Below are 25,682 nucleotides of genomic sequence, written 5' to 3'. Positions count from 1 at the left end.
AGTGGCAAAGTGTTGTCTTCTTTAAATGCTGTGATAGTTTCCTTATTCATGTCTTTAAATTCCCTGAAAAGAAATTCTTCACTCAAGTGAAGATCCTAAATCTCCTATCTTGTCTGTGTGCCTCTTGCAGAGGAGTATAGCACCAAATTTTGGGCCCTGGGCCCAGTAATGAGCCCATGCACCCCTCCTTCTTTTCAACAAAAAAAGAAAGGAATAAATAAATAAATTATTTATTATGCAGTATTTCTTCATGTGGTTGGTTGGTGTATTGTAAGGGTAAAACTTGACAATACAGTGAGAGTGCTTTAAATCATTATTCTTGCTGTAGTACTGAGTAAAAGTCAGAAATTGATGTAGCTGTCCTAGCTAGCTCATGTTACTGCAACATTTTTCGGTTTGGCACTTTAGGCTTAGCAATGGATAACAGAAACAAGAGGTTGATATGCAGAACTTGAAAGATGATTGTGGAAATGCAGTCTCGAATTCATAATTTATGTAACTCAGAGTATCAAAATTAAAAGTTTTTTTTTTTTTTTTATGAGGCTTTTGGTTAGTCAGGTCCATCATTACCTGCTGTCCTACAGTCCTGGCCCTTTATGCAATGAACGAGCAAGCCAAAGCATCTTAAAAATAAAAAGTAATATAAAAATGTTCGTTCTGTAATTGCCATTGAGAGAAGAGTGGGGCAATTAAGGCAACCTTCTGGTGGGCCAAATCAAATGACGTTGTGGGCCTTATTTCAGCAGCCCTTCAGGCAGCCCTGCTTTAGACTACTCACAAGTTCTGTGGCGTTTTTATTATTATGTTTTATTTTATTTTATAACAGTTAATTACCCTGACAGTTTCTTTGCAGCCTCATAACATCACTGACTGCTCAGGCTTTCACACACTTGACCAGGTATCTCCATCAGTGAATAATGCATCAGTTTGTTTGTATTTCTTATAGTTTCATTTGTGCCTTCCAGCTTTGCTATGAGCAATGATGCTGCAGTAATCCTGTGAGCTTTTCCTGGTCCTGCTTTATTCTTTGATTACTGTACTGTGTTTGTGTATTTAGTTGTGGAGCACATACAGATGACCAGAAAAGGGTTTCATCTGACTGAAATACACATAGAAACAGGTCAGGGTTGGCTTAAAATGATTCAATTTGCTGCTCTGATCTTCTAAGCAATGACACATCTCACTCCAGCTGAAACGCTATTTAAAGGAGAATTCCACCAATTTTTAACATTTCTCTAATAATTTGGTCCTTCAGATGGAAGCAGAGTCATTCAGAGTGGTTTGATGTGAAGTGACTCATTGTAGAGAAACTTACAGACTCAGCAGGGGTGTCACTAGAGGTTCATGGATAATGGGGCTAAGCCTGTACTGGGGGGGGGGGGGGGGGTGGCACGATCCCCAAAGAGAATTTTTCTAAATTCTCCAAAATGTTTATAATGCAAGTACACTGTTAGAAATAAAAGTACAGTGGAGGTACGTTTTTCATTCATCAAGGTACAAACAATGTCAATGTACCCTAAAAGGTACAACAGTGGTTTTAAGGTCTGATTGTAAACCTTAAATAAGTTTTTCCCAGGCAAAAAGTACATATTTGTAACTTTTCATATCCTAATGTTTTAAAACAGAACAGTAAAATAAAAAGCCTGGAGATGAGACAGGGAGTGTGGAGTCAGTGCAGCTAATTGTTCTATAATCTATCATTTCGATAGATTATGGAACAATTATGTTCCTCAATTAAAGGTGCTGAGATGTATCTTTGAGGGTACCACCCCAGTGACAAGAGGGGAACCGCCCCAGTGACAGTTTAGTAACTTTATTTGTGAGTGTACCAACAGTCAAAAAATGTCATAATAATACATAATAATATAATACACACCATATCCATCCACTTACAACAGGCACAGATCAAGGTACTGAAGTCAAGCAATGCTACCTACCACCTTTCTCTTAGACAAGATGTAAGGTCTTAAATTTAGCATTCAAACACAGATTATAGATCAGTCCAGTCTCAGTTGCAATCAGGTGCAATCAGAAAGAGCATGAAAGCTCACACAGCTCTCCCTCACTTTCTTCTTCATCACTAACCCCCATCAGATCTGCTTCTTCAGTCCTGTCAGTGTCCTTCAGCTTCTTCCCCCCCTCTCTACCTGTCTTTAGTAATAAATTAATTTTATTATATGCAGATTTACAAGAACTCAAGGAAATAGTGATAAATCATTTTAAAAAATGATTTAATGTTAAACATCTCTCATCTCACTAACCTTCAATGGAGCTGCTACCTCTTAATTTCCATCAGGTTGAGGAATTGAGGGGTATAAAACTATGTTGTGATGAGCTTTTACACAATGTTGCATCTCAAACATTGCACTTTAGCTCCCCAAGACAAAATATTTGGGCATTGCTGAGTGAGACCCTCTTAGCCATCAAACAGGCACACCAGCCAGACGGTTGTGTTTTTCCTTGTTTGCCTGGTCAGTGTGCTCCAGCCTCAAGGCAAATACCAGTGGTTCTCATGAAGTGTTACTCTAAAGACCCCTTTTAGACACCTTTGCTTTTAAAGGCCAGAGTACGCTAACTGTTCTGCACACTGTGGTGCTACCAAACACGAGCCAACACAAACCACTGGTTGGTGCGCCATACCTGTTTAATTGTTAGAAGACTCCACAGTGATCTATTCTCATTCATTCTGATTTTCTGAACAACTTCTGGACAAGCTGGCATTTGTTCATGTTTGCCCAGTCAATGTACTCTGCTTTAATTTAGCAAAATTTCTGCTTAACTTTTGGTGTGAAATGCTCTGTTCCAGGGAAACCTATCAAGTCAGAATTGTTCACAGTGGTGGGATAGGAACCAGTGTGTAAATCACAATATCCAACTTTGTATTACTTTACTTCCCATCTTGCTGCTGACAATGTAGTGCCACTTTGAAGCAGGTGACAAGCTTACAGCAAATGCTAGATGGGCTTAAGTACAGCCTGCATACTGCGAGATCAGTCATTAGTAAATTATGTCTTTTTGTCCCATATGTTTACACAGATTTTAAGATGAAACAGAGAAAACATCTAAAAACAGGGATTTTCTTCTACTTTATTAATATATTTCAGGTGTCAGTATTTTAGTTTTAGGTAAATATATTAATGAAATTGCCTTAACAGTTTATAAAGCTATAGTTATTCAGAAACAATGTTCCATATTTCATGTGAGACTTTTGTATTTGCTGCCCTTCACTGGACAAAAATAACTGTCATTGTTTGACACACAGTCTTGTGTCAGGTTTCATATATAATTTGAAATATCTACCAACTGACCTCTCTGTCTGTCTTATAGAAAATATATAATTTGGAAGTATGGTTGGAAAATATATTTGATTCTTACAATATATATAGAATGATTGAATTAACCCACTCATGGGGTACATTGTAACATTGCCCTTCCTGTCCATTTTCGGTGGAATTGAACTTGAACGGTAGGTGCTAGAAACAAAGTTTGAGTATTCATTAGTAGCAGAGATGTATATGTTGCTTGCATAAAAATATGATTTTGCCAACTAAAATATTTTAACATTATTCAACAAAAAAACGATATGCTACACTATGCCTGAAACATTGTTTTCTGATAGTCTTGGACATATTTTGGTCTAAAACATAGAACACATTTTAAAAAGCTATTCATGGTGGAGAGATACATGCAGGGTGCTGTAAGGCAAAATTGTCCCTAAAGAAAACATATTTTTCCCGATTTTACTATTACCAACGTTGCATAAAACTCAGAAGATACGTGTAGGTGGCTTTGGATAGTAAATATACTATCTGTACATTTTTGTGCTGTAGTCATTGTGACCCCTGGTTCCTATCATCACCACTGTAAAGAAAGTCCATAAGTTTCTCTGCAATATAGCATATGAAATCAAACCACTCTAAACGATGTTGTTTACATCGGAACCATTAAATTATACAGAATTTATTGAAAAAAATCAGAGGATCCTTTAAGAGCACAGAAAACTCAGAATAATAATAGTACTCTACTTTTTGCCTAGCACTTGCTTTCAACCTACAAGCTGTCTTTTAATAGAGAATATTTAGCTCATTGAACAGAGATAGTCTGAAGAGATAGAGTCTCTGCTGTGAATGCAATAGAGAACCTTTGTTCACATTCCTGTTAAATGAAATTATGCTCATTCAAACGTCTCCGTGCAGCGACTTTTCACATAGCATTCAAGAGAGCTCAAAATATTTTTCATTATTACTTGATTCAGTAGAAAAAAAATGTTCATTTGGAGGTGCATCGTTCAAAGAAAAATCCTTTGCACTCATAAATATATTTACAGAAATAGTTCTCTGAAGAAAGGTTCTTTAGCCACCAAAAGTGGTCATTTTATGGCACTGAGGGACCCTTTTATTTTTAAGAGTGCAGCACAGTACATCTCTACACTGTGCCTTCATTTTAGCGTCTGCAGAGCTGCAGGTTCCGATGTGATTTTTTTGCACAACAGCCCGATGCAGGCCTGTCTGGCGTTCACCTGGAATTCAGAATGCCGATCACAATCCACCAGCAGTTGGTCTGATGAAATGTGGAGATAAGAACGTGGAAACGGTGTGGAGCATATCAGTCAGCAGGGCGGGCCTCCTGAGGGTGAGATTGCACTACTAGAGACTGAGGTAAGAGCGCTATTATGGGGGAATGCTCCTGTAAGGTCACTTCCTACAGTGCTTTTATCACTGCTTCAGTCTTTTTCACGCTGCTTTTGAAAAAGAAGGATCATGATCAACAGAATCAATATTGTTTTGTCATCAACACACTCACATCTTCTTCATTTTTCAGAGTGCAGCTCTTCCATTGGTCATGACTGGTGAGAAATATTCAGAGTAGTCACTATTGATTATGCTGTGTAATCTAATCTACTCCTGCAATCAATTACTTTGGTGATTGATGAAGTGGCTTGTGTTTTTATTAAAAAGCCCAAACAATAAGAGTAGAATTCAGTGAACAATAGCAAACCACGCAGAGCCTTTCAAAGACTCCAGAATTATTTATTAGGAAAAGATGCGATTATTGACATCATTTGAAGCAAATATATAAAGATTGTGACGTTTATTTTTGGACATGGTTTTGGTGACTATTTACTCTCAGTATTTGTTAGCACCGTTAGCCTGGCAAGAGCCTTTTGAGGATTGCAGAATGATTTATTAGGAAAAGATAAAATTATCAACACAATTTAAAGCAAATATATGATCGTATAATCATGACAGCTCTAGAACTATTCAGAATATTGATCGTATAATCATTACATCTCTAGAAATGTTCCGAATATTGATCGTATAATCATGACAGCTCTAGAAATATTCAGAATATTGATCGTATAATCATGACAGCTCTAGAAATATTCAGAATATTGATCGCATAATCATGACAGCTCTAAAAATATTCAGAATATTGATTGTATAATCATGACAGCTCTAGAAATATTCATAATATTGACTGTATATTCATGACAGCTCTAAAAATATTCATAATATTGATTGTATATTCATGACAGCTCTAGAAATATTCAGAATTACTTCTTGAGTCATGCCTTCAGGCCCCCTGTGATAGTGTGCATGCTGACTGCCCCTCTTTCTGCAGTATGTCACACCTGCCAAACACAGGCAGTACACTGCATACATATGACACAGCAGTTGCTAACACCATGGCCTGCAGCTAAAGTTCACCCATCCAAGAATTCCTCGCTGCCTATTTGGCACCTTCTGTTAACTTGACAGACTTTTTTCTGACATTGACAAATTGTTAACCCCTTAAACTTCAAGGAACTGTGGGCAAATTCAGACTTCTGCAGCAGAGCAAGACGGCTACTATAGAGTTTTATGGGGCTACTTGAGTGTATTACATAACACAAAATGGAACAGTTTACTGAAGCTGCTTCTTTATGTCATTTGAAAAACATTTGGTGAGAAATTTAATAGAAGAAATGCTGTTAATGTGAATAATAGGAAGCTGGCAAGCAAAACAGTAAAGACTGTTTAGCGCACATGCATTCATTTCACACTATGCATGCAGTTTACACCCTTTTATGCAGACACAGCTAAAGAAAGGACCTACTGTATGTTTTACTGTACATTCACATTACATTAACATTTAATGCAACTTGTGTAGCACTTCTACTCTTACTGCTGCTGTACAGTCGGCAAAGTATAGTTTGCTCTTCTTTCTCAAGCAATCTTCAGTTCAGATATGTTTGCAGAGGATTATGGACAATGTAGGCTACTCAGGTAGCATCCTCGAAAAATCATGTACACTCTCAAAAAAGATGGTTCTTCAAAGGTTCTTTCGTTAAGAAAATGGTTCTAAGAAGAAACACCCTTTTGCGTGATTAAAAGGTTCTTTGCATTGTGAACTGGTTCTTCAGACCGATGGAGAATGTGGCGTAGATGGTTCTATGTAGAACCTTTTTGAAAAGGTACACACTTAAAAATGATGGCTCTTCAAGGGTTCTTTAGAAAAGCAGATAGTTCTGTATAGAACTATAAACATGCAAAGAACCCTTTGCATGATTAAACAGTTCTTTCCATCTCGAAAGGGTTCTTCAGACTGATGTAGAACGTGCTTTATATATAAACATTCTTACGTAAATGTGACAAGATTTTACTCCAAATCATACACCATGAAATGTTCATTCAGCGCAAAGTACCTTCGTTTGCTTTTCAAATGGTAAAAAACGTGAGAACTGAAAGCGAGGTTCTAACATGGTAGCAGTGCCACGTCACCGAGAGCTCTTTCCCTGCAGCAGTTCTACCCTGGCATTGACAGGTGAACCCACAACATGCAGCACTGTAGCAGAACTGTCAGTGCTAAGTGAGCCAAAAGCCGAGGTAAAGTAGCTAGAACTAGGCCCTAGGAATGGGTCTTCCAGTGGAGCGCCTGGCATTGCTTATTATGTTAGACTAAATGTAGAACAGTATTGTCTGGTCGATCATTTTTAATCCAGTTGCAATACTGATTAACAGATCTTTGTAATGTAGAATTTAAATGTCTAGAATAGAGACATGGTGGGCACAGACCTTCCAAGGACTGTCTGACATTAACAATTTCCTCAACGTTGTGAAATAGTCATTCATTCTGGTCCTAAAATCTGATTGAGTCGCGTTTGAAGCCGTTGTGAAATCCACGATATGCTCACACCTATGACCGGCTCACAGCAACTGAATTGGGTATCACTGCGCCACGGCACAAAAAAAAAAAAAACCCTTGTGCTGTTATTGAAATCTTTGAGTGTCAGGCCGGTGGCAGGGTCTGATGAACTGATGAAGTAAGAAAGGTTTTTTTTTTTTGTTTTTTTTTTTTTGTTTAAACTGAGACACTGGAGACTTATGTCCTTAACTAGAACTAGGCTAACTTGCTAAAAGATAGCCAACAGCTGAAACAACTCTATTATTAATACCACAGGCTTGCTTTCAACCATACCGTATGATTCAGTGCAAAACAGCAGTATAAACGTCTAAAAAACGTCACTTGAATGGATTACACGCATCAAACGTTCGTGTCAAACTCGCGCTGAATCCCAAACGGCTCAATACTCCCTAAATAGTGTGCTAGATTTTTTTGACATTCTACCCTTTACCAAGTAGTACATCATTTATGTAGTATGGATCTGTCTAAATTCCTAATGACTATTTTAGCTGTATTTTGCACCAGTAGGGGGCAGAATGGAGTATTTAAATTCTTACATATTGCACTATGAGTGGCGCTGCTGTTTTTGTGCTAAATAGGACACGCGTTGGTAATTTGGTGACCGAAAAAGTACTTATAACGTGATAGTAAAGTGGTAGGTTTTAGCATTAAACAGTGCTGTCATCATACATTCATTGTTATACAACAAAAAGTTGAAATTCATGAACTGACTGCAACATACAGCAAAGGTCGACTGAACGTTCTCCTCATTCAGCAGTCCATAGTTGCTTGGCAACGATACTATATTCTAAAATAACTATATTTCTTGGCAGAACAGTTTTTAATGTCGATTATTATTAATATTAACTTGATTTTTTTTAAATTGTGTACTTTATTAGATTTTATATTGACTGCCATTTTTAAAACAATAACCCACTTGATGCTGTGCCTCGCTGATTTTATCATGGGAAGGGAGTTTTGCTGAAGAACACTTTTCCTGTGATAATGTCACAATAACACACAGATCAAGTTGCTTGACACCAAACAATACTACAGCAAAAAAACCTAAACAGCCAGTGTTTATTGGACTGAACACAGAAAACTATGCACAGCTTATTTAAAATTAAAGGTATGCATTGTAAAAAAGTTCTTTACGCTGATGGAAAATGTGCTTTATGTGGTTCTATATAGAACCTTTTTGAAAATGGTTCTATATAGCAATACAAAGGGTTCTGCTACTGTTATGATGACAAGCTTGTAACAGCATTTTTGGTGCTATAAAGAACCATTCCCAAAATTCTGAAGTATCATTTGCAAATAAACTTTTAGGCCTGAAATGCTTCTATACAGAACTAATACTTCTATGTACAAACATCGCCTTTACTACAGAACCCCTAGAGAACCATCGTTTTAAACAAATGAACATTTAGAGAGTTTATGCAGGTCTGGACACTGTCAGAGTAAGTTAAACATGAGGGGTTGGTCCATAGGTGTTCACATTATGACTTATCGAAGGCCTCAATGTCATCCAACAGGCCTAACTTCAGTTAAAAAACAGTATTACACAAACATCCTAAGTAGACTAAATCTCCTAAATTGTGCCCTTACTTTAAGATAAATCCCAGAGCTGTCTTACCTTCTGTTTAACCGTTTGTTTCTATTGGTTTGTGTTGTGTCAGGCAGCTCAGTTCACTACAAGCAGCATAATGATATTTATCTATGCTGAAAACTGAGCTTTGACTTTGTTCTAACAGCGTTTTAAAAACCACAGACACTTCAGACATTATTACAGTGATGGTGGTGAATAATGAGGAGACAGAGCTGAATGAGTGACTGTTTATTAGGTGGAGTAACCGACCATATGCACACAGCTGAAACGTAAACACATGATCAGAATAATCAAGTTAGTTAGCCAGCCAGCTAACTACTGTTCCTGATGTAGCTTAAAAACAAAAATAAAGTGTGATAAACTGAGAGTGGAGAATATCGTGGCTATGCTTCGTACTGTTTATCAGAGCGTTGATGCTCCTCAGTTTCAGTTTCATTTCCCAAACGCTTTAGCCCAGTGTGCTAACGTTATTCCTCACACACACACGTTCAGCTCTATTTCTTCGTTATTTACCATCATCACTGGAATATTCTATCAACGTTAAAACAAAGGTAATAGTGTATAGTGGAGATCGCGTCTGAAGTGTCTGTGGCTTTTGAAACGCTTTACTTTTGCTTCGCTTTTTGTACATCAGTAACAGTAGCTAGCTGTCTAGATAACTAGTTTGGTAACTTTGATTACGTGTTTACATATCAGCTGTGCGCGTAGGGTCAGTTGCTAGTTAACAGACATGACAGTTGATTGTCGACTGAGGAAGTTAGATTTCTTAACTTGAGATAAGATGTAAGATAAGACAAGATTCCTATTTCAAGATAGGATTTGCTTCTGTAATACAAATTTGGGGAAAATCATAGCGTAACCTGTCAGATCTTAAGACTAAATAAGAGGAAGTTTCTGTAATGTGGCCCCAGACATCCATCCCTCACAGCTCCCTCACAGAAAGTAATTACATGACATGGTTGTGAATACACTGCCTGCTGTCTGGGAGAATGTTGCACTAGTTAGTTTCTGGTCTATTTATTTTAATAAGTTCAAAGTGGAGGAATACAAGAAAGGTGTTGTAAGGCAAAGTTGTCCCCAAATAAAACGTATTATTTCCAGGTCGACCACTATCAACAGCATTACTTAAAAAAAAATAAAATAAAATAATAATAATAATAAGACACATGTAGGTTTAATTCTTTTTTTTTTTATAGAAAATAAACTAAATAAATGAGATATTTGCATTGTTCTCATGGGGGTTCCTTTCACCACCACTGTAAAGAGGTCTTCTCTACCAATCATCACATCAAACCTCTCCGAATGACTTCACCCACTGAATTTTGGAAAATCGGTGGAATTCCCCTTCAACAAAACATATCCCCAGTGCCTGTAGTATGAGTAAGTACTGTCAAAGTCCAGTGGACTGGTTTGGCCTGTCTCCGCTCCCATCCAGAAGCTCCAGCGGGAAACATTTCATTTCAATATCACGCTTAGATAATCTCGCTCTTCTTCTCCTCTCCATCCTCCATCCTCCTCCTCCTTCCTGTGCTGTCTGCGTGGTGACTTTAGATCCTCACGACGTCAGTTCCCAACCATGATACCCCCCCCCCTCCAAACCCACCCCCTCCGCTTCAAAACCACCCCCACTCTTGTCTTGCAGGTGTCACTCTTCATTCTGCCCGGTAGGTGGGTCTTAACGGCTTCGCCCGTCCTCCTCCTCCAAGTAAACCTCCGGCGCGTTTTTTTCCTCGTTTATTTTTTTCCCGCAGCTCGTCCGGTCATGGACTGTGGAATTGAAGCGGCGAGAGGAACGGCGCTACTTGAAGGACTCGCTCTAATAAAGGAATGCTTTTAAAAGAAGCGACAAAACAGAGGATTTTTGGCTTTTTTGGAGAGCTTTCTCATCGCCTCCCTCTTCCATATACCCACACGCGCGCACACACCACACAGGCGCGCGCGCACAATGTCCACAGTGTCTACGCGTTCCTACGCAGCCCGGGCGCCTTTCAGTCTTTGATTTTTTTTTTATTTTATTAAAACGTTTCGTTATTATAATCATCGTTATTATTAGTATCGTCGTTGTTACGTTTCTTTCAGTCGGAGGAGAGCACCCAGCCAACTTTCCCTTTCGCCTGCTCCCCCTTCAGAAGTCATGGATGTATCATGGCTCGGCTCGGCTCTGAGGATTTTCAGGCTTTTGTGGCTCCTCTCCTCCGCCGCGTCTCCGGCCGCCTCTCTGGGCTCCATGCTGGACTGCCCGCCGACCTGCAGTTGCTCGCCCACCGAGATCCACTGCAATAAGTCGGACAGCGGCAGCTTCTTCCCGCTGCTCGCCCTGCACGACACCGGGGGCACCAACGGCAGCAGCGGCGGCGACATCGAGGACCTGTTCAAGAACATCACGTCCATGTGAGTCTCTTTTCCCTCCAGTTTTCGCCCTTTTTTCCTGAGGCAAAATTTGTGTTTTAGCTTGTTTTATTCAGGCTAGTTCTCTCCTCTTCCACTCACTTGAGCGGACGAGCTGAAGTTGGCTTGCTTATTCGCCAGCTCCTCGTTCGAGGCAGAGAATGTAACTGCTGCATCATTTAAGGTGGAACGGGGAAATCCGAACAAGCAGCTGGCGAATAAGAAGCAGACTTCAGCTTCGTCTTGAGCAGTGAAAAATTCGCTCAGTAAACGCCAGTGAGGCGAACTCACGACGTAAAATTAAGGTAAAATTAGGGGAAACAATTTGAAAGCGACCAGTTTCAGTCAGAAAACCTCAAAAATGCTTCGTGTACGAGAGCAAGCCTGTGAGACGCTTTCCTGTGAGACGCTGGTTTCAACCGTTTCCGTCCTTTCAAACAAGTGCAGGAACATAGTAGCTGAAAATTCAGACGCGGTTCCTACAATTTGGTTGCATTTGTTGCTGAAACGTTCAAATAGATGCCGTTTTTCTAACATTTAAGAAGCCCAGGCTGTGCATTTGTTGCCTTAAAGACAATATATTCCCAAAAGGACCCTCTCTCTCTCTCTCTCTCTCTCTCTCTCTCTCTCTCTCTCTCTCTCTCTCTCTCTCTCTCTCTCTCTCCTTTTTTGCTTTAGCTGAAGTTTCAATGCGACAAAGCCCAACGCATGCTGACGCCACATGCCTTATTTCCATTTTTAGATCATTTTTTTTATTTGATGCCCCTTAATATGGTAGGCAGTGAATCAGATGGTGTCAGAAGAAGTGGTGCTGTCCACTCTGGTTTCCAGCTCAGCAGACGGATGGTGGTCTCTGTATTACAGTAAAGAATTTGACTATAAATCCTTCAAACAGTCAAACAGCAGGATAATTATTATTGATTTAAATGCACTGACATGATGCAGCTGCTTCTGTCATTTATTGAATGTTTCAGTGGTGAAACAGAAGGAATGGATGTCTTTTTCTATCAAAACATCTATGATACGTTGTAGCCTTTGCTGAAGATGTGATCATCCATTAGTGGAAATGACTTTTTTTCCAGTCAGCAACAAGTCTCCATCATAGGTGGGGGCAGAAGCAGAAAGCAGCAGAGTAGGTTGTCTGCCCTGTCTTCGGGCAGCTGTCATCTGGTTTTTTCCGAGCTCTTGGCAGAACCAGAAATGATAAAATGCTCTCCTAATTTGATACCTGGCTGATCAGAGCGGTGTTCTCAGCAAACCTGCATGCTAAGTTGTCACTAAGGAGTCACTCACGTTGTTGGTGGAGCTGTAAGAGAGTACAAAAACAATTACTGTACTGAGGGCGGATGTGCGGTGGCCTTGAACTGCTGCCTGCTGAGCCTTAGCTGTGTAACAGGGGTCCACCTGTCGCTCCTGCAGTTTGGTGCAGCGGATGTGCTCAAAGCTAAAGAGGACCGTCCCAGTCATGCATGGAAAGAGATTAGAGAGAGCGTGGGCCAGTAGGGGTGGGTCATACAATGATGTGTTATCATTCTCGAGATTAATTGCATCGCGGTGTGCCTTTAGGAGCACATCATGGGTATCGCTTCTGCAGCTGATGAATTGCAGGTTTTATATATAAGAAAAAGGTTCAGAATGATCTTCTAAGTGAAGCTGTCCATTGTTGGGAGATCTTGAGTTCAAAGCTTGATGATGCTGGGTCCATTACTGGTCCTACTGTAAGTGTCCTTTCAGTAAATGTGGTTTCTGTCTGGTTTATAAAGCATAGTTTTCAAGGGAAACATAACCAAACAGTTCATTATGAGCATCAGGTTTTTAGACATGTTTATAGCATAGTGCTAGTTGTCATGATATTGCATCTGATGCTGTGATACCATCATATATAGATCTGTAGAAAATAATGATGTACAGTGTTTTACTGTATTGTTATAAATGCCTCATTTCGCCACACTAAGCTTTTCTGAGTATTTCATGGATATCGTCAATACTTCCACAACACAGACCAACTGCCTGTTGCATAAAAAAGGCTCCAGAGAGTCTCCTGAGTGTAGTTGTCTATTGTTGTGAGGTTGTAAGTTCAAACCCTGACAATATTTTGGTCCATAATTGGTTCTGTTTACTTGGATGTTAGTGCTGCACATTAAGACTGCATATATGTTCAGACTGCAGGCAAATCAGATTTCTTTTGAGACAACTGTCCGCACTGATATTTGCAAGTAATCAGACCAGATTTATGTGTCCAGACATCACCAACTCATCTAGATGGGTTGCTGTGGTAACATTGTAGGCATCAGTAACTATGTACCCATGCTGGTGACGCAGATTTCAAACATGGATACAGGAGAGATGGAGGTCTCTGGAGAACTCTCTGACATAACCATGAATATTTGGTGCTCTTCTGGAATCCCAGCAGTTGCATGTGACACAAAATACACTTTAATTTCTGATTTGGAATCGCATTTCAAACCACGTCCAAACATGGCTTGACTTGGATTTTGTGTGTTTTTTTGCTGTCCAGACCATCGGAAATCAACCAGAATACTATCGGGATGTGCCAAAAGTGACATTTGGCAGTCTGAACATAGCCTAAGTGAAATGTTTAATGCATAGTGCTAAACTATTTGTTGTCTATACTGATATTGGTGTCACACAACAAGGTCCATTTTTAGCTGTAGCAGTATTAATATAACAAAAAATGAACTGCAGTCTATATAATTTGCTGGGTGATTGTTTAGAAAGAACAGCCCAAATATATAAAAGCTTGCTGTAAATGTGATTTCTGTGTGGTTAACATTTGCAGTATTGTGTAAGGTCCCTTTGAATGTCATTTTGAGAGAAACAGAATCAAACAGTTCAATCAAAACAAGCTGTATCAGGTTTTTAAGACATTTTGTAGCACACAGAGCTAGTACTCATGGTATTGCATGTGAAACTGTGATACTGTGATATGTTTGGAAAGTAAAAGTGGTAAATATGGCAATAATTTATCATATTCTGATAAATCATGCCACAATTCAGTACAAGATGCTTTTCTGAGCAACAAAGAGCACAGTTAGGCCTGCTCAGTTTGATTTAGTGCAGTGCAGAATGTGAAACACTTAATAAAAGTCATTATAGTATGTTCTTCTCAAACTAAATGTTTATATATATATATATATATATATATATATATATATATATATATATTCATAGTGTATTGTAAAAAAGTCTTCAAGTATTGTTGCGTTTGCCAAATTGACTATCCCATTAAGATCTTATTATTATGCTTTGTCATTGCTGCCCAGCAATACTTGTACTGATGCATTGTGCCTGTCCCAGCTTATCATACCTCATAAAAATTAATATTGAATGCATTGTTATTTAAAAAAAAAAGATTTTCCATGTTGCTCCCTCCTACATGCCAGGACAGCTTTGACTGTACCAGGTCAAGTGACGTTGTGTTGTAAAGTAAGCTACACTCAAACTCTCCAGGCATTGAATCCTGACTGATGTTCGAGCTGCTGCTTGGTAGCCATTTAATTAATCTGGGTGCCCCCCTGTGATCTGCTAATGTGCTTGATTCATCAGGGTAAATTATTATCAAAGCAACAGTAATGTATTTATCATCAAAGCCACTGCAATGTGTTTAGATCGCTGACAAACCGCTCTTGGATTTTGTCTGCTGTTTGAGGGCCAGGAGTATTCATTCTAAAGCTAATTCACTCTTCAGCTCACAGATGGAAACAAAAACAGCATGGTAGTATTCAAACAAGTGTTGCACAGCATTCAGGTGTTGCCGCCTGAAAGATTCAGGAGAAATCGTCACATGGTTCCAGTAGCCTATTCAAGCCTGTGAATATAAACGTGTCAAATGAACATTAGACATTTGTAGGTCACCTCTGGAAAAACTGTAAAGAGTGCTCACAGTCTTCTCTGTCGGAAAAAGCTACTGACAGGTCAGAGAGGAAACAGACTTTTCTTTCAGCACTTTGGACAGCTCCTAGAACCACACAGTGGAGAACCCCATAGGTAGACTGTGTGCTATGTCAACCTATGTGTTCGGGATCGGTTTATTTATCTATATCTCTGTCTGCTTTTCTGTATTGTGGGATGTTGTATCTAAAAGGCGAGCATAATATATTTGGGCTGTTGTCCTGGATTTGAGAAGCGAAGGGTCTGTTCGAGTTGTAGAGGCTGTCATTTTGGCACGTCTGCGTGAAATTGTACACAACAGCAGGTGGGTTATGAAACAACCCATAAAATCGGAAATATCTGATATGCTGACATCCTCAGATGTCTACGGGCTTGCTCATTTATGTGTTAATTACTTTTTGGTTCTCTTCAAACAGTAAAAAGTGTAAAGAAATGAATGTTTGAATATTTTAGTAATCGTTCATTTCTACAATTTCTTCAGTTGCGAATGGTGCTGTTGCCTGTCCTGTTATGGTATCATCCAATTGTGGTCTGTGGTTAACAGTCTATGACCATAGACCTCACTGTCTTATCGCTCTTATTGGACCTGTAAATATTCACATCCAAGTATGGAATGAAAATCCATTTCTGCTTTAACTTTTACATAGCAGGCAGCATTTTTAGACAACCGGGTCTGTATTCTCACACCAATATTCAGGAGTTGGAGTGCTGATCTAGAATTAGTGTTTGTTACAAAGACTGTTGACAAAATACAGAAGAAGACCAGTCCTGTACTTTATGAGTGCTTTGAGAAGTTTTATAGTGAACAGTATAGCTGCTCAATCAGAAACTGCCTTTTGCTATTTTTGTATTGGCCGTTCTGTGTTGTAATTTTAGGATGTGAATAATGTGAGGCAGGTAAGAGCGCTCGCACTGTAATTGAATGCTGCCAGCACATCTGAAGAAAAATATAATTATACATAATGTATCATGCTTATCTTGCCTTTTACTTCATTTTTACCACTTTATTTCATTCATGTCTGTTAAATAGGCAACCTTTTTCAGTTTAAAATGCAAGTTGGGCCAGTTAAAGATATGTGCTGGTGTGTTTCACGTGCATTTTGCCCACAAAGTTTAACCTTTGGGTATAAAAAAGGCTAATAAATATCCTTCAAAAAATTGACCATCATGGGACATGCAGTGTCTGAAAACACATTGACTTGTCTGTATGTCTTTATTTAAGACCTGGATACAATTTCAGCTGGTTGAGAGAAATTTTGGTGAGAAATGATTTTGGCTATTTTGGTGACTATTCAGTATTAGCATTTGTTGTGTGTAAAATTGTGTACATTTGATTCCAGACTGTTCATTTAAAATGAGTATCCTACCTATTATCAATCCAGACAAGCATAAAAAAAAACCTCTGTTAATTTCGAAGTCAAGCTCAGAAGGAAAGCCCCAGACGTCTATAGTTGTTGGGGATTTTGCTTGTAAAACTACGTTTTGTGTGTTTCATAAGTACATCATCAAGTTTGTATGAGGCTGTCTTTGTGTTAACTAGGTCAGGGCCGCCATCTGAGTATTAGGAGGAGCATCGGGGCTCGACTCTGGCGAGCGGACCTGCAGTGAAAAGGGGAACTGCCCATGTGACTGACCCTGCTTCTCCCACGCATCGCCACACACACACACTCACACACACACGCACACTTTCGCAAAGGGCTGGTAGAAGTTGCCTTTTTCACGTAGACGTGAGATCAGCCTTGCACCAGTTCTTTCATCATGGTAGTGATGACGCTTGTCCTAGGTCAGTATGAAAGACCTTCTATGAGCCATCTGCAGGGGCTCCACTGTTACTGAGGAATATAAATGAAGCACCTTCTTAGCCAACAATCAAAAGACACATTGATAACCTGTGTGGAGGGGAGAAAATACACGATTTGAAGAGGGATGATCAGAGAATGAGGCTCAGGATGTACTGCTGGTACTTTTGAAGTTAGGTGATCGTGTTTTGTGCAGCTAGTAATGAATCTTCTGGAATAATAAACACTAGAGGAGGGGAGGAGGCGGGAGAATTATAATGGCAAAGGCTGATAATTTGGAAGATAAATGTATTTTTAATACTCTTTGGCATTGTATATGGGTTTATATAATATATTAATGTAATTAAGTTGTGCATTGGTAGGATTTGTGTCATAGACAATAACAACAAATTGAAAAAGTAGACTGAAAAGTCTCGCCTTTTTCCTATTTAAAAGGAAAACCCCAGAATTTTTCAGTCTGATTTCTTTCAGCCACACCTATAGCATATAGTTAATTATGATGAACAATCATTTTGAAGCGTTTTCATTAACTTTTTTTATAGAAGACCCATGAAATCTAACCCACTTACAGTAGAGGCAGTTGGGTAGTTTATGAATTCTGTTTCTAAATGTTAGAAATACATGACTATACAAAGACGGGGTTTAGGACCTCCCACTGTCTTCTGCTGCAGGTCAGTGTTTTTTATGGTCAATTCTGATTAGAGTTTCATTGGGACCAGATTGACCAATGAGGTTTTTTGGCCAGTTTTTATTAGCCATTTTACAATCTGAAATGAACGCACAGCGTCTTTTCCAGTACATTCTACTACCCAAAGATGCCATAAAAATAACATTATTTGTGCTTTAATAGGCCAAACTGGCATTTTAAATCCCTGAAAAAAAATCAGTTGCCTATTTAAATAACATGAATCAAATAAAGTACTATATTCAAAGTAAGAGGCAACTGGCTACCAGCACAATGAGTCATGCATAATTACGCTACAACATTTTGGTGTAGGTGTAGCAGCAGCATTCAGATAGAGCTTGAATGTACTTACCTGACTCACATTATTTACAGCACTGTGCAAAATTCAGAGACCATCCTTTATTTATTCATTGTCCAGCAAAAACAGCTGTTTACTATAGGTCATGAATTTTTGAGGAGATATGAGATAATTCACTTGCATGAAGAAGAAGTCAGAGAAAAATATGGAAAACAGAAGTTTCCAAAATTGGAGTTCAGAAAATGATTAAAAGCTGCAGACAAAATGGGTCTCCTAACAACCACCTACAAGACCTGGTAGACACCAAAATTGCACCCATCAGATAAACAGCACTTAAAGCTTTCATCTTTGAGAAAGAGTAGAAAATCAAGCTGCTTCAGATCTGAAAACATCCACAGTTGTTTCAGTCTGTCCTACTGTGGGAAGACAACTCAGCGCTATGGGTCTGAATGGATGTGTAGCTGTCAAGAAGAACCTCACTGAGAAATGGAAATAGACAAAAAAGAAGGATTTTTGCAAATCGAACAAAGGAGCTGTAGGTGTTACTTGGATGGCAGATGGACAATGAATTGAAATAACTAGAGTATTTCTGTAGCACAGTGATGTCTAATCCAAAATCTGGTTAAAGTAGAGAGCAGTATACTTTTGACAAACATAACCTGAAGATTGAGTCTAGGACAACATTGTACAAGGTGGAGTTATACACAAGTCTCTTCCCAGTAGAGATTTTGAGATTTAGTACGTGGTTGACCACGCTAGTGTGGTGAGATTGATTTACAGGAATTCCTTTTTAATCAGAGATTCATGTTAAGGTAGTCTTGATGCTTCTGAACCATCTCGAGGTGATATTCAGCTGAGGAGTTGGAGTTAAAGTGTTATTGTGAGACATAGGGGCAGGTATAGGTTGACGAGTGTATACATACAACCATAAAGCTTTCAGTCCACCAGGCAGAAAAGAGTTGTTCTGTTTTTCATTTTTAATTAAACTCATTACATTAATGCTTTCAACTGTTGATATTAATAGCACTACCTTTTGCATTAACTGAAAATTCAATATTAACTCCTTAATTTGCTGTTACTATGCAACATGGTTGGGTAAACTATTGTTTAGTACACAGCAAAATCCACAGTGTTGAATTTCTTCATTTATATTTCTCAAATGAACACTATTTTTATTTGTTTAGTCCAGAGCTGTTAATTCAACTCTGGGGAATTGGCTGTGTGCAGCAGACACTTTTAATGTTGTCCTTTTACATTCAAATGGCTGCATAAACCCTAATCAAGATGTACTGAGGGATGCACTGATATGAGAGTTGTGGGGTGATTTTTTACGCATAAACATTTCTAAAATATTGGAATTAGATCCACATCTACCTGTATTAGTGTTACAGAGAAACGTAATATTTATTTATCATAGGTGTACTGATGTGCAAATTTCATGATGCAGTACGTACATTGTTTTTGCATCCAATATGATACATTTTCGATACAGAATTATAAAAGAAATGGTAACTTCAACATTATTTTTTTGATAATTTGTTATACAAAGAATAACTGGCACAAGTCATTTACTAGGTGACAAAGGAACATTTAATTAGAAGCTGGCAAACTTTAGCTTTGCATTTATCCCTCACTCTGGTAACTGACATATTTAGATAATGTCTTCACAAACGATTTAGCATATTTGAGGTATTAATAAGAGTATTTGAGCTTTGGCACACTGTCCCCGTTCAGCTTACCACTTTTTGCCCATCGTTGTTGTACTCAATGGAGAAAAGGAATATAATTGACTGTGTTCGACAGAAGCATAGTAACCATTCCCATATCACACATTTTATAGCATGAAATCTGTATTCTATTCACAGCATACGTCTCTCGAATCCATATAAAAAAATGCATGTTAATGAATGTTAACATGCATATTGTGACACCTCTTTTTATTGTTACACATACAGTAAAATGAATAACATGCAGATATATTAGCACAATAAATATGCATAATAAATATCGCTTTGAAATATTGGCCAGATCCAAATATCTTTCCCATGATGATATTTTAAGCAAATCTTCGGGGATACCGATATTATTCTAATTTCATTGTGCATCTCTTGTGCAGTATTCTAGCGTTTTTGTAATTGCTTGTAAAGGAATCAGGTGTAGGAACTTAATTAGGCTCATTAATTTGATTTAGTCCTGTGCAGTATGTGAAATGTTGAGTAAAATATTTTTAGTTTTTGATATTGGGAAAAGTACATTTTCTTCAACAAAAACACTACAATATACAAAATCCTTACCAGTCCATTTTGAATGAGGCACAATACAGGACAGCCAATCATAGACTGTGTACATAACCTACATCAGTCTTAAAGGAACAACATCAGAAACCGCCTGTTTAATTCTAAGGGATAAAGAGTGGTCGGAAAATGGTCAAATGTCATAAGTGGATGTGGGATATGGGCTCTTTAAATACGGCACTAGTCAGGTTTTTTGTCTGTTCTAACTTGTTAAACCTCAAAAAGTGAAACTGACATTATTCTTATATCATTGTGCATCTCCTGTGCTGTAATTGGTGGTAAACAAAGCAGAATTGTGAGAATTTGAATTGGTATATCAGTCAACACAGGAGATCACAAAAGTGCAAGCAGATGGAGGGCTTATTAAAAATCATGCAGCAGTCAGTGTGGCTTTTTAAAGTCAGAAGTTCAGTGAAAACCAGAAAGGTCAAACTGAATACTTTATATTGTAGCAGCTCCTGTCTATTTGGGCTTCTAGTTGCGGTCGTTGTCAGGCAAACAGCATGCGCATCATAATTTTATATGCGTGAATGTGAATGAATGTTGCTAGATTTGAGGCAAGTTTCAAAATAAGGGTAATATGGCAAAAATATAACACATTTTTACACGCAACACAATATTTCATTTTTTTGAGGTGTAATAAGTTAGAACAGACAAAAAAGCCCTATTAGTGCCATATTTAAAAGGCCCATATCCTATAATAAGGCATATATACTTATAACAGAGGTGCCCAGTCCTGGTCCTGGAGATCTGCCTCCCTGGAGAGTTCAAATCCAGCTCACCTGACTCTAATGTTCAGATGCCCCTAAAGACCTCCATTATCTGGTTCAGGTGTGTTAAATTAGCTATGAGGTCAACTCTGTAGGGAGGTAGATCTCCAGGACCAGGATTGGGCACCCCTGACTTAGGATATATGACCATTTTCCAACCACTTTTTATCTCCCTCTTTAAACAAGCTGTTTCTGATGTGCCTGTGCCTGTATATGTACAGAGTCTCTGTTTGGCTGTCCTGTATTATGCCTCATACAAAAAGCAGCAAAACACTCCTTATAACTTCAGCGTGAAATGGTGGGGCTAAACGGGTGTGAGCTGAATAGGCAGATATACACAAATATGTGAATGATATCCCAACATAGTTTCCATATATGGACTGGATATTGTATATAAGGATTGCTTTGGAACCTTAACTGTGCTTACATACTACATCAAACCAAAGGATGAGGAAAAATCTGCTTTTCCAAATGAGCCTTTTAAAAAAATATGAAAAAGTAAAAACGTTTTGTTCAGCATTTCACATACTGCACTACACGTAATCTAATTAACAAGCTTAATTATGCTCTCTGTAGTGAAACATGCAGTGTTCTTTAGATACTGACAGTATGCTCAGGAAAGCATATTGTGATGTGATAATAACAACAAATATGATCATATTGGCCACTGCTGGACAAAATATCCAGGTGCAATTATTCTGCTATGTTTTGCAATTGTGATATGATGTGCAGCGTATTACACGCACATTGGACACTTTGATGTGGTGCGGTCACAGCCTGGCTTGTATTATTCTGATCAAAATTACTGATGTCTTTGGAAAATGTGTAGGCTTGTATGACCAAACACAAAATAAAAATTGACTTATTGACTTATTTGCATATTGGAGCCTGCAGAATTCAATATTGCAGTAATTATTAACAAATGATATATTGGGCAGACCTGCAGGCTGTGTTGGTTTACCTGTTTTGCCAGCAAATTCAGGGCCTATCAGCACTAATAGCCTGTGACATGCACATTTCTCTTTGTGTAATTAGGAGCAACTGCATGTTGTGTGAGCAGCACTGTTGAGTATTGATTTTGTTGTTGGTCTTCTTGTTGTGTTGCTCCTGAATAAGGCAGTCATTCCAGCTAGAGCAAAGCTAGTTTGAGGCAGGAAACGGAGGATGTATTTTACTTTGGCTTTTTTGACAGTTAGAATTAAATTAAGTGTGCAAAGCATCCCATAAAAAGGTCACATCATGAAATAATCATCTCTTAATTGTTTATGCGCAGAGAGACACATAGAGAGGGAGAGAGAGGGCATCCATATTACATCAGATCTTTCCTCTGGGGCTTTTGTCGTCGTTTGGGGGACTTTCAGGCGTACATGACCACAAAAAGCATATTCGTGTATGCATTTAACTTACATCCCAACAACAACAAAGCCAAAATTAGAGCCAGTATGATGCAGCTTTTTTCCAGGTGCATGAGACTGCACCATTTTCATGTGCCACTGCAGCCTTTACTTTCAAGATAACTTTATTCCTCCATGAAATATTGAACACTTCCAATCCATGAACAAAATTCCTTTGATCTTCCTTTTCTAGGTCATGTAAAAGCCCGTGTGCTGTGAATTCCTTACCCCAACACATTTATAATTAGATCCACTTTAATTAATATTTTCTCTAATTTCAAAGCCTAATTTGTGCGGCACAGTGCCTGGCAATGAATTGTGCTTTTTTAAACGAATCGCTCAAAGACAAGGGGGCTGTGATATTAAGAATGTATTCAGTCGTCTATTATGAAATGCGCCCAGAGCGGGCTGTGCTCCTACCTGCTGGGTAACTACGCACTCACATGAATCGACTACAGTAGCAGCCCACGCTATGCAGCTGCGTGGGCTGATATCGTGAAATGGAATATCAGTCCATTTGAAGGAGATTTAGGTTTAGTGGATGTAGTCGGTGACATTTTGAGACAATAATGGTGTTAATTTGGAAAGTTTTTCATATCTATCAACCTGAGGATATTGGAAATAGTTATTGTCTTTGGAAAGGCTTCACAGTTCATGTATACACAGAAAAATTAATTGAATTTTCATTTACACATGAATAAGCTATATTCCATCAGAGCGAGTATTGCCAAAAGTAAGTAAACAGAAAGATTGTGGTGATGCAATGTGTTTTGTTTATGTAGAAAAGATGTACACATTTGAATGAAATTTGAAGAAAAATTTAATTTGCCGTGGAAAATTGCTTATTTTGCTCCATTTAAGTGAATGTTAAATCATGCACCAAAATATCATCTTGGCAGGTCTTTAAATAAGACAAACATCAGAACAAAACTTTTAAAAAAATTTTGCCTTTTCCTAATAGGTATATGTCAGTACTAAACTAACGCTGGTTTGTGGCTGTTTTATTTTAAACTTGGACTTTTCAAGCAGGGATGTTTGAAGCTGTGAATTGATGTGAACAGATTAGAGTTTACGTGTTTGAATAGCGGATTGCTGGTAATAAGCTTACTAGAAACCTGTCCTGGTTGAAAAAGCTTCAAATAATGAACCTTTCATTATAGAAAACCCTTCAGTCTGAAGGAGAGAACTTCAGCACTGCATGCAATAAGTGGTGTTTAAAGGAAAGAGATGAAACTGCTTCAAACAGCTGGATGGCCTGTAGTTTGTACAGCATGTAAACTAGGTAGATGCAACAACTAATCCAGCTAAAGCCAGTGTGCAAAAAAACTTTTTGGTGTTTGGGGGGTCCCATGTTGGCTGGCTACTCCAGTGCTGGCTGTTTGATTCAACAATTCTTTTTCTGGAACTGCTTTTTTCTAGTTTGGTAATGCAGCCTTCCTCACAGTAATTGAGATCTTATACATGTTCTCTAGTGCCTTTTTTTTGAGTAATTGACGAACAATTCGGCCCAGTGTCGCAGTGAGTAGTTCTGTTGCCTCACAGCAAGAAGGGCCTGGGTTCGATTCCCTGGACAGGTGACCAGGTCCATTCTGTGTGGAGTTTGCACATTCTCCCTGTTTCTGTGGGTCAGTTTCCTCCCACTGTCCAAAGACATGCAATCAGGCTGATTGGACATGCTAAATTGCCCCTAAGTGTGGGTGTGAATGTATATGTCTGTCTGCCCTGTGATAGACTGGTGTATCCTGCCTTCCACCCAATGACTGCTGGGATATGCTCTGGGCCCCCCTGTGACCCAGAAGGATAAGCAGTTCAGAAGATGTATGTAGTAATACAGTCTTTCCGCCAGTCTCTTATAATTGGGCAAATTTTCAGAAGTTTTTCAGAGGTACTCTGAGCATAGTTACAGTTGCAAGGCTATGAAGGACCAACAGGGGGAACTGATTTGCTACAGCACCACCCTGAGGCAGACCAGTGCTGCATAGTTAGTTAAGAATATTAAAGACCTAACTTCATAATAGGAGCCATTCAGAGGGTCCAAGAGATAAATTAGGAGCTCCCAGACCCACAGGACCCCCTGTATTTTGGACCTTGGCTGAAGGTTAAGTATGTTTTAAAGAAATGTGACCTGTAACTTACAAAAACTTCAGCTAACTTAGCAAGGAACCTCTGAGGTGTCCTTGCTAGATACTTGGTATCCAAATTCTGCTAGCCATCCGTTTCAAGTTTTTGTCTTTCATTTACTGCATTTACTGCATGTAGGGCTTCATAGTATCCATCAGACTGAAGGTTTTTCTATAATAAAATGTTATTTGATTCGTATTGAGCTGCTGCAAGATGCAGGAAAACAGCATTGTAGTAACTGTGCATCACTGTAGCAAAACTGACAGGCAACGTCAGAGGTTTTATTGATTTACTGCATTATTGTTGGTGGTCCTAATTTAATCAGGTTTTTTTTTCTCAGGCTGAAATTCCAACATAAGCCTCACAAGTCATTTAAGGATGTGTCTGAGTTGTTGAAGACATTTCATTGTATTATTTAAAGCCTATATTACATATTATAGATTTTACCTTGTGTGTCACAGTTTTACCATGATTATTTCAAGTAACTAACTCAAATTGCTGCTGTTTTTCATTACTGACAACCTGAAACTTATTTAATGTACGGCTCTTTTTTTACAGCTATTGATGTATCTAGGATGTCCAAAAGGCCTAAAGATCTCTATTCTTCTCAAGAAATGAATGGTGTTGTAAAACATGATTGGTTTGAATTCTGTTTAAGCCGGTTGTTAATCTGACATGTCTGGCCTTCAGTCCGGCTCCTGAAGGCTTTAAAATGGGAGCGCTCACTTGCCTTTATCTTCCTAGATATTAAGCTGAAAAAATCCAGATTGGACAGCATTTCAAGAATTCAACCCTTTGTTTCTAACCAATAGTTAACAGTACTTGCAGAATTTAAAAATAAAAAAGCAAACAAATTACAGATAGTTTTCTTTTTCAATTTTGTAGCTCCCAGAAATCATTAGGCCTTTTCTAGAGGCCCAGAAAGCACTGAGGACTCCCGGCCGAATTTAATATTACATATACAGTATGAATAAAAACTGCATGCTGTAGAGTTAGAACTAGCATAACTGTCCCTTTTCATCAACATTGCATGGTGAGGCTCACTGCACTGCTTCGATAAAACAGATAGCTTAGCATAAACTTGTAACATGCACAATTTCCACATTACACTGCTACCACTGGCTATCACCATAGCCTTGCACAGCTTGTGCAAGAAATATTCCCCAAATTTCTCTCGGATGATATAAATATGCAAATCCATTATTGCCTTTACTCCTGGCCTGGGTACTCAGGTGCTGCAGCAGTGCA

At 38.6% G+C, this 25,682-nt stretch overlaps 1 protein-coding gene across 2 annotated transcripts in view; it reads left to right on the top strand.

The window, feature by feature from the left end:
* Window positions 1-10,430: 10,430 nt before the first annotated feature.
* Window positions 10,431-25,682, top strand: part of ntrk3b (neurotrophic tyrosine kinase, receptor, type 3b) — a 140,187-nt gene continuing 124,935 nt past the window's right edge. For both annotated transcript variants that reach the window (XM_017699525.2, XM_017699523.2), the window contains exon 1: window positions 10,431-11,164. In XM_017699525.2, coding sequence (XP_017555014.1) covers window positions 10,908-11,164 — 257 coding nt within the window. In that variant the 5' untranslated portion in view covers window positions 10,431-10,907. The remainder of the gene's footprint in view (window positions 11,165-25,682) is intronic.

This window comes from Pygocentrus nattereri, chromosome 15, assembly GCF_015220715.1.
Source record: "Pygocentrus nattereri isolate fPygNat1 chromosome 15, fPygNat1.pri, whole genome shotgun sequence".
Lineage (NCBI taxonomy): Eukaryota > Metazoa > Chordata > Actinopteri > Characiformes > Serrasalmidae > Pygocentrus > Pygocentrus nattereri.
The sequence above is the reverse complement of the archived record's forward strand: the minus strand, read 5'-3'. Positions and strand labels throughout refer to the sequence as shown.